Source organism: Pteropus medius, unplaced genomic scaffold (genome assembly GCF_902729225.1).
Source record: "Pteropus medius unplaced genomic scaffold, Ma_sr-lr_union100, whole genome shotgun sequence".
Classification (NCBI taxonomy): domain Eukaryota; kingdom Metazoa; phylum Chordata; class Mammalia; order Chiroptera; family Pteropodidae; genus Pteropus; species Pteropus medius.
Genome location: NW_024348242.1, coordinates 6,196,303 through 6,211,163, shown reverse-complemented (window position 1 = coordinate 6,211,163; position 14,861 = coordinate 6,196,303). Strand labels below are relative to the sequence as shown.

Genomic DNA, 14,861 nt, shown 5'->3' with positions numbered 1-14,861 from the left:
GACTTGCTTCACTTCATATCAACCTATTTCTCCCTATGGTTAAAAGTTCTACCTTTCATGGCTGCATACGTCACTGAAGGGATAGTCAGTCTCTGCTTTACTTACTCGATCCTCCACTGAGGGACACTTAGGTTGTTCCCAGTTTGTCACTGTTGTGAACAACGATAAAGGAATAGCTGTGTATAGCTGTCCCCAGTCTGGACATTGTCTTTGGTTCCCAGAAGCAGAGCTCCTGAGTTGGCAGTCAGCCACAGTCATGTCCTCCCCTGGGGACAGCCAGTTGCCCTCTGCTTGGCATCCACTCCTGTCAGGGGTGTGTGTGTGTATGGGGATAACCATGGCTCATTTCCTCCTGCTGAACTCTTCCCAGACCCTGAGTGGAAACCCTCTGGCTGGCCTACTCGTGCAAATGTTTCCCTCTGCTGTGATGCTGCCTTTTTAATTTCCCCGTTGCCTTGTTTCTGACCCTCCAGTTGCGAGAGCACGGTACAGGGAGTCAGGAGACTTGGGTTCTCCTTTGGGCTCTGTGTAACAGCACGTCTCCCCTGCTTTGGCCGTAGTTGTCCTGTCTGTTTAGTGGGAGACTAAACGATCTAATCTAAACATGAGATTAGATCGTTCTTCTGGTTCTTTTCACCCAATATCATGTTTCATCCACGTCTGTAATCTATGTCTAGCGCACAGTAGTGCTTACTGAATGACTGCCTCTCTGTTGTTATAGGAGCTGACAAAGAAATTAGTGTATACACAGTAGGGTTTCGGTGGATTATGTAGGCTCCTAGCAGGGTAAGCCCGCCTTCACTCCCCGCAAGAACCAGGCAGGAGGAAGGGCCCTTGGGAAACTTGGCTCCCAGCAAGTAGAGGATTGAGAATCGAGACACTTGCTCTGAGTCGCCGCCAGGGGGCAGAGAACACTGCAAAATGGAGCGGGAGCACTGAAACCTGTTCTAAAGTCAGGAACTGTATCACCGTGTTGAGTGGAAGGATGCGAATTGGTCCCTGGCTGCAGGAAGCCCCCAGACCAATGGGAGGGACAGTCACATCAGCAGAGTCATTTGTAACATGAACAAATGCAACAACAGAGCTACGATAATGATAATGTTGGCTGCGACAACAGCTAAGCTTCAGGGGCACCTTTCACATGCCAGGTCCCAGGCTGAGTGCTGGCTAGGTGTGGTCTCACTTGATGGATCCTCACACAACCTTAAGAAAAGAGTATTAACACTGTCTTCATTTTAAAGATGAGGAAATGGAGGCACAGAGAGGCTAAGCAAACTTGCCCAAGATCATACAACCTATAATAAACAGCAGGGCCAGAATTTGCAGCTAGTCCAGTCTGGCTCCACTGCACCAAGCACACAGGTAATTCTGGGAGATCCAAGGAGGGGCAGTATCCAATCTCTCTGTACACGGTGGGAGGCTTCCTGGAGAGATGACTTCCGAGTTGAGTCATAAAGTATGAGTAGGTGTTGGTCACGAGAGAGGTGTCTGGGATGAGGATAAACGAGCATGACTGTAAACAGATCACGTGAGAGACATGGTGGGATCAGGAGGAGTCTGAAGACTGCAGGCCTTGCCGAGGAGTTGGGATTTTATCCTGAGGGCAACGGGGAGCCATGGAAGGATTCTTAGTGACATGACTATGTGTGCTCTAGAAAGATACCTCTGCCTCTAGGTGGAAAGTAGGGTGGAGTAGGGCCTAGAATGTCATTGGCAAGACTGGTGAAAAGGCTATTGCAAAAGTCCCAGCAAGTGATGATGGTGGTTCACTAAGCTGGTGGCAACTGGGGTGGGGGATGGATAAGCTTGAAAAAACACTTAAGAGGGTGAGTGACCCCTGGGGTGGCTGACTGGCTTCCAGGGGTAAGGGGTCAAGGATAGCCCCTCATTTCACCCTGGGTTTCTAGCACCATCTGTGACGGGTTCCTATTCCTCAGTAAGGGTTTGGGGAGGGAGTGAGTTCCACCTCAGACATGTTAAGTTTGAGATGCCAGTGAGGACCTTGGTGGGCATGCCCAGAGGGCAGTTGGCTTGTGGCTCTGGAACTTTTGAGAGGAGTCTGGCCTGGACAGGGAACAATTTGGGTGCTGCTCTTGGTTGGAACTTCCTGGAGTGGATTAACTCATCTAGAAAGAATAGGAAAGTCAGAGGGTCTGGGATGGAGCCTGGGGGAATCCTGCACTTGAAGGGCTAAAGGAAAAGTGCATTGTGGATCCACAGCCCCATCCCTGGGACTGGTGAATACCAGTTACCTTCCATGGCAAAGGGGACTTTTCAGATGTGATGGAAGTTAAGAATCATGAAATGAGGGGATTACCCTGGATTATTTGGGTGGGCCCTACTTAATCCCAAGTGTACTTTTAAGGGGAGGCAAGACAATGAGGGAAACTAAAGAGGTTATGATGCTGGACTTGACGGACGGAGGAAGGGGCCACAAGGCAAGGAATGTAGAAGGCCTCTAGAAGCTGGAAAGGCAGGGGAACGGATTCTCCCCTAGAGCCTCCAGAAGGGACGCGGCCCTGTCAACACCTCAACTGGTCCCCTGAGGCTGATCAGACTTCCGACCTTCAGCGCCGTAAGATAATAAATTTGTTTGGTTTTCAGCCACACAGTCTGTGGCTAACAGCAGCACTAGGAGAGGAATCCGGTGCCCCAGGAGAAGGTGGGGATGGCGTGGTCTGAGAGGCAGGAGGAAGCAATGTCTCCTTGAGGACTAAAATGTAGAGGTGTAAGAAGGGGGACGTCCATGGTCAGGGCTGAGGCTCAGGCCTCTGTGTGTCTGTGTGGAAGGTCCCGTGTGATTCCTCATTACTGCACCTCCTGAAAGCTGAGGACATCGGATGATCCAGACCGGCGCCGCCAACTGAACTGTGTGACGAGGGACATGTTCTGAGATGTGCTCTCCGATACGGTTGCCACTTGTCACCGGTGCAATGTGGCTAGTGAGGCTGAAGAACCGAAGCTGTAATTTTATTTAATTTGAATTAATCTGAATGGAGACAGACATGTGTAGCTAATGGCTCCATATTGGATAGCAAAGATCCAGCACTTTCCAGGCCTAGATACCTCACCTACCATACTCACCCCCCTTCTGTGACTCAATTTCCTTCTTGGCCTGCTCCAGAATGCTCTTGATGGCGTCGTCCGAGCCTGTCTCTGGTGTGCGGATTCTCGGGGTGATACTGCCTGGGGGAGGCAAGGAGGCATCTGTTGTGGGGACTTGCATGTTAGGGGCCAGTCCTAGGAGCTGGGTGTGGTCAGTCCCAGGAGCAGGGCCAAGGCCAGACCATGAGTGTGTGGCAGAGTGACCACTGAGCTAGTCTGTATGGCAAACTGTGGACCTGCACGTGATTCTGGCTTGAAATAATAATAATAAAAACAACAATCATCAATATAGCTAACAGTTGTCAAGCTTTATATTCATTTAACCCACCTTTGGAGAATGACAGGGAAACAGAGACACAAAGTGAGCTGCCTGAAGTCACCCTGTGGGTGGAGGGCAAAGTTGGGACTCAAATTCAGGTGTCTGTGAGGTCAGAGCTTGGGCCCTTCACCTGGATTACCCCCAAAATCAAGTCTGGCAAGGCTGTGTACCCAGGCTACTTGATGGATGGGTAAGCCGAGGCTTGGACGTACTGTGGGGTCCCTGGGGCCCAGCCTTTTCCCACCATTATCAGCCTGAGCTGCCCCATGAGAGCCAGGTGGGGAGGAGAGGGAAGTCACAGGCCCCAGGAAGGAGGGGAGGATATATTTCCTTATTTTATAGAGGGAGAAACTAAGGCTTAGAGAGGCGAAGCCTCTTGCCACAGACCAAACAGATGGAAGCGGCAAAGCCAGCCCTGTGCCCCGGGCTTGGCTGTGGGACAGGCCCGTGGCCGGCACTCACCTCGCTGCCGCACCTGGATGGTCCTCAGAGCCAGCACATTCTGCTCGTCTGACAGGAACTGCTTCATCTTGATGAAAGGCTCCTTGCCCTTCACCGTGAGCTTGCGCCAGGGCTTGGGCCGGGCCAGGATCTCACTGACGGAGCCTTGTGACAGCCCCAACACATAGTGGCCAAATACTCGCTGCCCAATGTTGTGTTTGAGCAGCTGCTCCTTCACCTGGAACGCGATCTCCGCTGTGTCCAGCTGCTCCTCCTCTGTTCCGGTCCCCGCCCCGGCTGTGCTGCCCACGCCACCGTCGGCCGGCTCGGGGACCCCGGGCGGCTCAGGGCCAGGGGCTGGAGTGGCAGGGGCTGTGGGGGGCTTGGAGCCGTAGAAGGCCGGGGGGAACACTAGTAGGCCACCTGCCTCTCCCTTGAAGGTGGCGGGGGGCATCATGTGCTTGGACAGCAGTGCGTCCCCTGTCAGTCTCTCTCCTGAAGCCAGGCCGGGGAAGGGGGACAGCGAGAAAGTCCGTGGGCCATCAGGGCCCAGACCAGGGCCCAGGAGGGGCTGCCCGGGGCCTGGGGACAGGGGGTCTTCCGGCCCTGGAGGTGGCGGAAGCTGCGAAGGGGACGGGTAGGACTGCTCCGTGCCCAGCGAGTCCTTGATGGAATCGTCCTCTGAAGGGTCTTCCTCTAGAGAGAGACAGACAGAGGGAGAGAGGAGAGACAGGGAGAGGGAGTAAGACAGAGAAGCAGACAGTGGGGGAGAGAGAGTGACAAGGAGAGAAATAACAAGATACAGAAAAACAGACACGAGAGAGACAGACAGGAAAAGAGAGGCAGAGAGAAATGATAACATGAGAGAGAAACCACGCACGCGTGAGAGACAGAGACAGTGAGCATCAGACAGAGGGAGACAGGCAGAGACAGAGCGAAAGACAGAGAGGGAGAGAGAGAGAGAGAGAAAAGGGAGACAGTACAAGACGGAGAGAGACATACACGAGAGAAATTGAGAGGGAGAGAGAGGAAGTTGGGGGAAGAGGGGTGGGGAAGAGAAGTGCTATAGGCGCCCAGCAGTACTAAGTGCCAACAATGGACATTTGGGCCAGCAACCCCCTTCCCCATTCCCAAATCCTCATCCTTCGAGTCTCGGAATAAACGCCGGTTCCAGGGAGCCCTCCCCCCCCACCATCAAGAACACTAACCAAACACTTGTTACGGGCCCAGCACCTCACCTGGGGCAGGGATTTCAGCCTGATCCCCCTTCCCCCAGCAGGAGGGCCCGCTCCCAGGGGCCTGCCTGCCTCATACCTGCCCGGCCTACGCATTTAGGCCCTGTCACTGTCCCCATTTTACAGACAAGGAAACAGAGGCAGCAGCGAATCTGATGGGCCTACACAGCTGAAAGGTCGTGGACCCACTGTGTGGGGAGAAGGCACAAGAGGCCGAGAAGGCGATTTAGGAGAACAACGTCTGGAAGCTACTCCCAGCAGTCTGCTGTGGGGTGCAGTGTGAACGCTCTCCTTGCCCCGTGACCTCATCCTACTGTTCATGAAGGGTGGGGTGAGTGGAGCCTTTGGGGGCCTTAACGGGGCCTGAGTGAGCCGTGTATCCTTGAATGTGGGAGTGGGCTTGTGTGGACACCTGCAGGCCAGCCGGCTTAGCCATGCATGGTGCCCAGCTTGGTGCCAGGCGCTTCATCAGCATGCACCCCTTTCCTCCATCGCTCTCCTGCCTGTGTGCAAGGCAGTGGTCTGTGGGCATGGAGAAGGCCAGAGATGCGCGGCAGCCCCCACCCAGCCCCTCAGCCCCGAGAACATCCCCTTCCCTACCAGGGCTGCCCAAGAGACAGGGCTTCTCCAGCAGGAATTTCTGCGCAGGGAAAAAGGCCTCCTTTGCCATGAGCAGCGAGTCCTCGTGCTTGGCCATGCTCTGAGGAGAGAAGAAGCCGGGCTGAGAGGGCGTGGTTGCTAGGAGGCTCTCAAGTCAGCTGGCCCTGCAGGGAGAGGGGAGGGGACACTCACCTGGGGGAGGCTGCAGGTGCTGGAGGCCAGTTTCATGGCTTTCAGGATGCTGCCGGAGAAAGCGGAGGGTATGAGGCCAGCTATGCTCTCTGGCTTGGGAAGGGGCCTGGGGAGCGGCACTTCCAGCTCATCTTCCCTGATGGAGAAGAACTGCCCTCACCCCCCAACCCTGCACAACCCTGGACTCATTTTAACTACAGCTCTAAGGACCAGGCTTGTGAACTGGTTCCCGTGTTACCTGGAGGGGTGCTGCACTAACCGACTCCACAAAGGCCAGTTTGAGCTTATCTGAACAACACATCACTACCCCCCACTACCCCCACCCTATTATAGCTCCCACAATGAGGCTGTCTTGTATGTCTTCCTATGGGCAGCTATTGATGGCAAAGGACCAAGCATGACACCCAAGGTGCCAGTGGAGAGGAGACAAGGGCACCATGAAGTGGGGTCTGGTGGGGGGAAGGAAGATGAAGAACTCTGCCAGCCAGGGAAGAGGGCAGGGGTCAGCGGAGCCCCACTCTGCAGAGTACCTCAGCTCTGTTTTAATTTCTTCATAGTCAGACTGTGCCTGGAGCTTCTCTTCCAGCTTCTAGAGGAACAAACAAAGACAGTGAAGCTGGGACTGTCCTTCTGCCAGGGATGCCCTGCCCATCTCCCGTCTGCCCACTTCCTCCCCCCAAGACCTGCCTCGATGGCCTCAGACTTGGCCGTGAGCTGCCGCTCCAGGTCGGCAATCTGGTTGGCAGAGGCCTCCTCCAGCTCCTGCAGGGAGTTCTGGAGACGCTGCACATCCTTCAGCAGCCGCAGGATCTCCCGATCCTTGGAGGCCAGGGCAGCCTCAAGCCGTGAGCCTGAGCACAGCGCGAAGTTCACCTTATCCTGAGGACAAAGTGGGACTTGAAGGAGCTGAGAGGTATGGGGCAGGAGGCTGCAGGGCTGGCCTCCCCACTCGAGTCCCAAACATAATGGGAGATCCGTATTTGTGGTAGGACTCTGGTGCTGTGCTCCCCAGTGTGACTCAGCCGCTTCTGATAGGCCCGTAGCTTTCCTCATAGGATGGGCCTTTGCTCAGACTGGTCCTATCAGCCTGGATGCCTTTCCTTCTATTCTTGAAACTAAACTGGGGGGGGGGGGGGAGGGCAGTGAGCAGGGAAGGTTTTATGGAGGAAAATGTGTCTAAACCATGATGAAGTTCAAGAAAATGTTCATAATTTGGAAAATTTCTTGGTAGAATCCATTAAAGGTAAACATTGGTTTCCACTCGTTGGTATATATGCAGGAGAAATGCAGGCGCCTGTGCACCGAGACACATGGACACCAAGACAAAATGTTCACAGCAGCCCACTCTGTAAGTCCCAAACTGGAAACCCTCCAGTGTCCACCAGCAAGAGGATGTGGACACACTGTGGAACAGTCACACAATGGAATACTACACAGCCATGAAAATGAATAATCTACAATTACTCCAACACAGTATGGATGACTCTCCCAGATTTGGAACAAAAGAAGCCAGACACCAAAGTGTGTGTGTGTGTGTGTGTGTGTGTGTGTGTGTGTGTGTGTGTGTGTTTCAATCAACATCAGATACAAACCCATCTGTGCTGTTAGAGGTCAGGGGGTGGCTCTCCCTGGAGAGTGGTACCTGAAGGGGGCACACGGGGGGCTTCTCGGGGCCTGGGAACGTGCTACTGATCTAGATGCTGCTTACGGTGCGTGTTCATTCTGAAAAATTCAATGTGCTGTACACTCATATGTACATTTTTCCTTATGTATATTATACTTCAATAAAATATTTGTTAAAAGAGAACAACAAAAAAGGAAGTAGATAGCTGGGTGAGGAAGTGGAGGGGACAGGCTGTTCCCGGCAGAGGGAACGGCGGAGACAAAGGCTTGGGTTTTTAACATGGGTGTGGGTCCCACCCCAGCAGGGTGTTCCCATTCTAAGCAATGAGAGACCCACAGAGTTAGACCTGAGACCTTGCGGCCCAGCCACAGGCCACGTTAGCAGTGGTTCCTTCCTCCTCCTAATTTGCCACCAGCCCCAAGATCCACAGCTTCTCTAGGTTCTAGAAAATGGTCCCTCTGTCCCGAATAAAGATGGAGAGGTTGCTGTTTGAGGGAACCTGAAGTCAGGCAGTTACAAAGGAACCTAAGAAGTGTTATAAAAACTAAGCAAAACAAAAAAACCCCACCACTACCAACCCCGGCTATTCTTCCATGGAGATAAATGCCAATTAAAACAGGAAGCGGATGCCATTAACACATTAAATTAATTAGCATCGAGCGCCACTGCTGCGCTCAGAAAAGCTCGCCCCCAAACCAGCAAAATTCCCTGTGGCTGATTAGCACAGGCATTTGCCGGGTTCCACGGGGCTTAATTAAGAGCCGCTGGCAAATTCTCTCTGCGGCCTCCTCACGAGCTCTCTCGCACTCAGTCTCTCTCGTGTTCACTCTCCGTGTCATGCAGATATCCAGGCACGCTGACACACACACACTGCCTCCTGGGACACACGCAGGTGGACACACCTACAGACACAGCACACACCGACAGGCATACCTGCCTAAATACTCATGCTGACACGCACACACACACACACAGAGGCATCAAGGAGACACACTCATATGGACACATCACCAGACACACACAGACAGGTATGTGGCTCAAAAAGGCTGCATGCTCTTGTGTGTAAAACCAGACACATCAAACACTAATAGTAGTAGCAGGAGCAGCAGCAGCATCAAATATTTACTGAGCATAGACTGAGCCAAGTACCATTTTAGGTACTTCACATGCAGTCCTCTCAATAACCCTATAATGTAGATCCTGCTTGTACAAGTGAAGGAACTGAGGCACAGTTAGATTAAAGTTGTAGTCATTTGCCAAAGGTCACGAATAGGCACACATGCACACGGTAACACGTCGCAGAGACACATGATGATATTCAAACAAAAAGACAGACATAGACACATGGGCCTGTGCATCAGGGTGTCAGCTGAGTTGAAAATTATGCTGGCCACTTCAAGTCCATGCGCAGAGACAGCAAATGACCCTGGCACAGACTTGTTGTTACGTAAGGAATCATGAATCTAATGTCTTTTGTATTTAGAGATCTGGAAAGTAGATGGACCAATTTATACATGGAACCCAAGGCTTTCTGGAAGAGGGACAGAGACACCTAACATGGCAGACGGGTAGGTTGGGATGGCTCTGACTAAAATCCTTTGGTAGGAAACGACTCCAGGACCCCAAAGGGACACCAATCACGAGGAAAGAGAAAGACGCACTGACTAACGAGGCCAGACACAGGAACCTCAAGGTCGACGACAGAAGCACGTGGCTCCTCGGAAACCACGCTGGAATCACCCCAGCATGTTTTGGGAACCAATGACTGAGTATGAGCGTTAACCTCAGATCTTGGTATGAGGCCTCGCTTTGGTCAGGATCTGGTAGGGAACTGAGAATCAGCGGGTTGTCCCCATAGAGCCTGTACCAGTGGGAGACCAGCAGTCACCAGTGACACCTGGTGGCAGCCACCAAAACTGTACTGCTGTTCTATTGATCAAACTCATCCTTCTACCCGCTCTTGCAGGGCATCTGGTAATAGAGATGACCCTCTTTGGCCTGAATAGGTTCCTGGCATTCTTGGGACAATTGGGGGGTATGGGGGCCTCCAAAGGAAGATAGCGGATTTCCGGTTAATCAGGATATACAGAAGCGTGAGCCTGACAAATTAAAAGAGCTGTAGCTGTATTCTCACCCTTGGTTGTGGCAGTAAGTCACAGTAATTATATTTAACTACACAATGACCTTGGCAATTAAGATGCTATACTTACTGTAAGCACACAGAGATCCACATGCATCCATCTGCACAATTTCACAAAGACGTACACGATCAACCCAAATAGTCACACCCACAAACATGGCCTTTCCCAACCTTTCCCTCTGGCTCCCCAACCATCCTTACCCCACTGGGTCCCTGAGGGGAGCAGCAGGCCAAGCGGATGGAGCTGTTGACAGAGGCGAGTTGTTCCCGAAGACTTTCCACCTCCCGCTGGGCAGCCTCGGCTCGCTGGGGAGCAGAACCGGAGAGCATGGTTAAGAGGCGCGCTGGATCATCTCGGGCGCAGGGTGGGCAGGCAGGGCTCCGAGGGTCCTACTTTTTGGGTCCCTTGTTTGGCTCTGTGTTCCCTAGGGTCCTTCGGATCCCAAGAGGAGCTAGAACATTCCCTACCCGCCAGGGCAGAAAGGAAGATGCTGCCTTGATAGGACTGGCAAGTTTTTACACACTTCGAGGCTGCTTCTGTCTGCCAACGTTTGTCCCCAGCTGTGGAGTAAATCCTGGTTGGGGCATCTGCTGAGGTGGCTTCCCAGCCCTTAAGCTGTTGTAGGCCCCTGGGCAAGTCACTTCTTCTCTCTGGGTCTCAGTTTTTCTTTTGTGAAACGGGAGAAATGAAACACATCTACTGCAGAGGCATGTTGAAATACTATTAAATTAGAATGAAGCAGTTTACTGAATTGGGTCTATGGTAGATCTTAACTCTTCAAACATTTCTGAGGAAAAAAGCCTGGGAGGAAGCATCTAAATGTGAACAGCTTCCCTCAGACAAGAGACTTCATCTCCCCAGCTTCAGTTTCTCTATCTGTGAAATGGGGATTATAAAAGCAACTCATAGAGCTATTTTTTAATTAAGTGATTTGGTAAAACACAACCCATTAGGCATCTTAGCTTGGTGCCTGACACATAGAAATGTGTCAATAACTGGTTAACTTTATAAACGTCAACAGGATATGTGGGATCTTGAGCCATTACTTGGAAAATTAAAAGAGCTGTGGCTTTATTTTCACCCTCAGCTAGTGACACAGTCATAGTGATTATGTTTAACTTACACACTGACCTTGACAAGTAGGATGCTGTGCCCAGCATATATACACAGAGACCCACATACTTCATGGGCACATTTGTTAATTTATTTACTTAATGGATTTTATTATTTATTTTTGGTATCCTGCCTTGTTCCAGAAATGGTTCAAGTCAGTTTTGTTTTGGGAAAGGTTTTGAGTGTGCGGGATCATAGAGAAAATTATTTTTATATTTCTGCAGTTAGGGCTTTCTAAGCAAATATGACTGAAACTTGGGATCTGGGCTAAAAAACGAGCCCTGGAAGTCAATTTATGACTGATGAGCTGGTGAGAACTCCAGAGATCTATCTCCCTGGAGGTGTGTGCTTACATTTCAAGGCAGGGATGAGACCCAGACCATGGAGATATCCCCTGTGTTGTAAAGCTGGGTTTACAGCTACTAGTCTTATCTTCCCCTGGAGAGAAGAATTTGCATTCCAAATGCTAAAAACCCAGGATCCTTGCCCTTCTGTTCACCATGACACTCGAGGGATAAATTTCTATCCCTCTCTTAGAAGGTCCCTCCCCTATGAAATTACAGATTCATGTTTGGGGGGGTTCCTCATCTACAGCGCAAACTCTGGTGCATGTAGGTTGACATCTGGTTCTCATCTCATCACCCCAGGGTAAGAACTGGGGCGAATTGGCATGGTTATTACTATGTAAGTAATAATATTGATCTGCTCTGTTCCAGAATCCTCTTGGTTCATGTTCAGGATATTAAACACCTAATTTGATGACATTTATTTTTTTTCTCCATACTCTCCATAATGAGCAGGTTTTAGTTTTATATTCTGAAAAAAATAAACATTCAAAAAATGCTTCTTATTCAAACTGCTCTTAAGATCTTTCTTAGTTAAGGCTATTTGATTGCAGAGATCCAAAAATTTGATGACACACAGGACTGGCGAGGCTACAGGGATACAGGCCCTCTCCTATCTTGCTGAAGGGAGTGTAAATTGGTACAGTCCTGCAGAGGGCAGTTTGCCCACATCTGCCAAATTATAAATGCACAGACCCTTTGCCAGCAATCCCACTTCTGAGAATTTACCCGATACAGTGGCTTGGGCATCTATGAGATGGTATCTGTACTCTTTTATTCCCCACAATATTGATGATGATGGTAAAAGATTGAAAATACCATAAATGTGCATCAATAGGGTACTGGTTAGACAGGATTTGCGGGGCAAACTGCAGTCCACTGCTTGTTTTTTTCAAGTAGTTTTGCTGGCACACAGCCACGCTCATTCGTCTCCATACTACCTATGCTTTCACTCTACGAGGGCAAAACTGAACAGCTGTGACAGAGCCCTGCGAAGCTGAAATGATCTACTCTCTGATCTTGTACAGAAAGTCTGCCGTCCCCTGGGCCAGGTGATGGTGCGTCAGTCATGTGGTGCAATACCAAGCTGCTGTAGCACCGAAGGAATTGCTTTATATACAAACACGGAACGGGCTCTAAGTTGTGGAGAAAGTAAGGTTCAGGAGGGGTGTGTACAGTATACTATTGTTTTTGTTTTAAAAAGGAATAAAAATAGATATATTCATGAGCTTGTGAATGGACTCCTGGAAGGAGACCTGGGAAACTGGTAAGATAGGCTGCCAGTGGGGAGGGGAGACAGTTTCCCTGGTATGCCTGTATGAGCTTTTTCAATTTCGAACTATGTAAGTGGATCACTTATTTGAAAATTAACCAAAAAATGTCATTCTTTTCCAAGGACACCTGCCCTTACACCCACACTGCCGTACCTCCAGGCCTTTGCCTCTGCTGCGCCTCCTGCTCATAATGCCTTCCTCAAGAGAACAGCACCCAGGCTTTAGAACACAGCTGTGGTGTCTTCCTCTAGGAAGCCTTCCTCAACTACCACAGGGAAATGACCACTTGCCCTGTCACATTGCTGGCCCTTCCTGGCCATGTCCCTGACTGGTAGCATTGCAGTGAGTGGGACAGAGATACTGTGGGCTGATGGGACCCCATACTGGACCTGCGTGGCCATGTCTTATTGACTTTTTAATTCCTGCCCAGCTTTTCCCACTGTGAAGCTTTTCCCACTATGACGGCAACACATGTGAAGCTGGAGGAAGGCAGGCTAAGGAACCCCATTTATAAACGTAAAAACTGAGACTCAGAGAGGCTAAAGGGCTTGCATGGACCCTGGCTGGGACTAGAAGATGGGTCCTCAGGAAAGACGGTCCACCCAGTGCTTGGCTGGCATGGCTGGGATCAAGTAAGGAGGCTGGAGGGGACCCCAGGTGGGAAGGGAGGGAGAGAAGCAGACCCGGGCTTGTCCTGCATCACCACCCTTGGCTTCTTACTCACTATGGTTGCGAGAGACCCAGGTCCCAGCTTGGCCTGGGATAGCCACTTAAGGGCGGGGATCACTGATTACTGCTCTGCTTCTGTCCTCTCGCTGTCCAAAGACACCTGGAGAAGCCTCCTGCCTGCTGCGCAGGCTGCCTCCTGGCCTTGGCCCAGGCTCTTCCCTGTCCTGCAGTGCCTTCCCTCCACAGTGTCGATTTATTCGTCAGGTCTCAGCTCCATGGCCCTTCCTTTGGGATGTCTTCCCGATCCCTGACTACAGGTCAGGTACCCCTTCCCTGACTGTTGCTGCCTGGGTCGCCCTAGTTCTGATTGTTCTGTCTGTTCTCTCGCACGCTCTTCTCCAGGAGCTCAGGGACTGGGTCCCAGACATCTGACCCCAGAACTTTGTGTGGCATGTAGTTCCATAAATACTGATTGAGTTTAGCCCTGTCCTCCCGACCTGGCCCGAGATCCCCGACATGGGCTGAATGAGCCCTCAGCACACGTCTCCTCACCTGATTCGCTTTCTCCAGGTTGGTCATGATCAGGCCGACTTCATCTGCCCTAAGACAGAAAGATGAGGCCCTGAGGAGGGGCTCTGGCCATTGCCAGGGCCCCCACCCATCCTGATACTACAGGCCCTGCTTGAACCCAAGGGTCTCCCAATGGAGGGGTGAGGAGGCTGCCTTCCATCCTTTCTACTGGGGAGAACCCAGGCTGCACGGAAAAGAACCCAGGCTACGGGGAAATGGGAATGGGGCCTCAGTATTGCAGCCTAGCTTCTCGTCTCCACCAGGGGCCCACTCTCTGAAGCTGCCCATCTCAGCCTTCGTCCCTGCTGTGCCTTCCACCTCAAATGCTTTCTTCAAACAGGCCCTGAGGTTTAAAACCCAGCTCCAAAGTGCCCTCCCAGGAGGCCTCTCTCAACCCCTGTGGCGCTCATTCATTTATTTTGCTGTCTCCCTCCCTCCAGCACTGAAGGGGTCAGGACAGGCCCCCTCCACCTTGGTTGCCCTCTGCCTGGTGTGGGGTGGGGGCCAGAGGAGGTCTGTGGGGAGCATTTGGTGACTCAAAGCCACACGTGTGCTTCACGCAGGTCAGGGCCCTCTTTTGCACGAACTCTTCCAGCCACCCAGAGTATCCTTCCTAGTGTTCTTCACATGGCCATCTCCTTCTCATCTTTCATTCTGAAGCGCGTCTCCTCAAGGCAGTCCTCCCTGATGACCCTCGGTAACAGGACCCATCCCTTCCTGTTATTCTCTCACTGCTCTAGGTCCTTCCCTTCACGGCATTACCACGTGCCCAGAACAGTCCTGGGCTCAACGTGTCTGTGAAAGAATGATCACTGCACATCGGCCGGCGTCTGTCGGGACCACGTTCTAGTGTTTCCTATAGGGACCCGGAACAGCACTGGGTACGCGGCAGGTGCTAAGTAAGTATTTGTGGAATAAGTGATGTCTTAAATCCTGAGGGAACACTGAGTCTAGAATCGTTTCCGCGAATGACACTTGGCCCCGAGGGTTGGACTGTGGAGCTGGGGAGTGGGGACACCCCAGGAGGCTGGGGTGAAACAGAGGCCTCTGACCAGTAGAAGCTGCTTGGCCTGTGGCACGGAATGTCACACGTAGTCTGTGCTGCATGAATGGCGCAGCAAATAACCACTGAACAGCTGCGTCCATGGGGTTGGGGAGCAGAGGGTGCTTAATGAAACGGGTGCCTAAGGCAGAGGTCGCGGGGAGGCGGCGTACCTCAGCACGGCGTTCACTT

General features: G+C 51.7%; 1 protein-coding gene across 1 annotated transcript in view; it reads right to left on the bottom strand.

Annotated features, from left to right (window-relative positions):
• The window catches only part of CUX2 (cut like homeobox 2), a 225,555-nt gene that overhangs the window by 15,119 nt on the left and 195,575 nt on the right, over positions 1–14,861 (bottom strand). Inside the window, exons 9-16 of the mRNA XM_039879446.1 lie at positions 13,610–13,658; positions 9,858–9,962; positions 6,580–6,771; positions 6,423–6,481; positions 5,893–5,941; positions 5,701–5,800; positions 3,887–4,561; positions 3,085–3,186 (exon numbers count right to left, since the gene is read on the bottom strand). Of these exons, the coding sequence (XP_039735380.1) occupies positions 3,085–3,186; positions 3,887–4,561; positions 5,701–5,800; positions 5,893–5,941; positions 6,423–6,481; positions 6,580–6,771; positions 9,858–9,962; positions 13,610–13,658 (1,331 nt within the window). The remainder of the gene's footprint in view (positions 1–3,084; positions 3,187–3,886; positions 4,562–5,700; positions 5,801–5,892; positions 5,942–6,422; positions 6,482–6,579; positions 6,772–9,857; positions 9,963–13,609; positions 13,659–14,861) is intronic.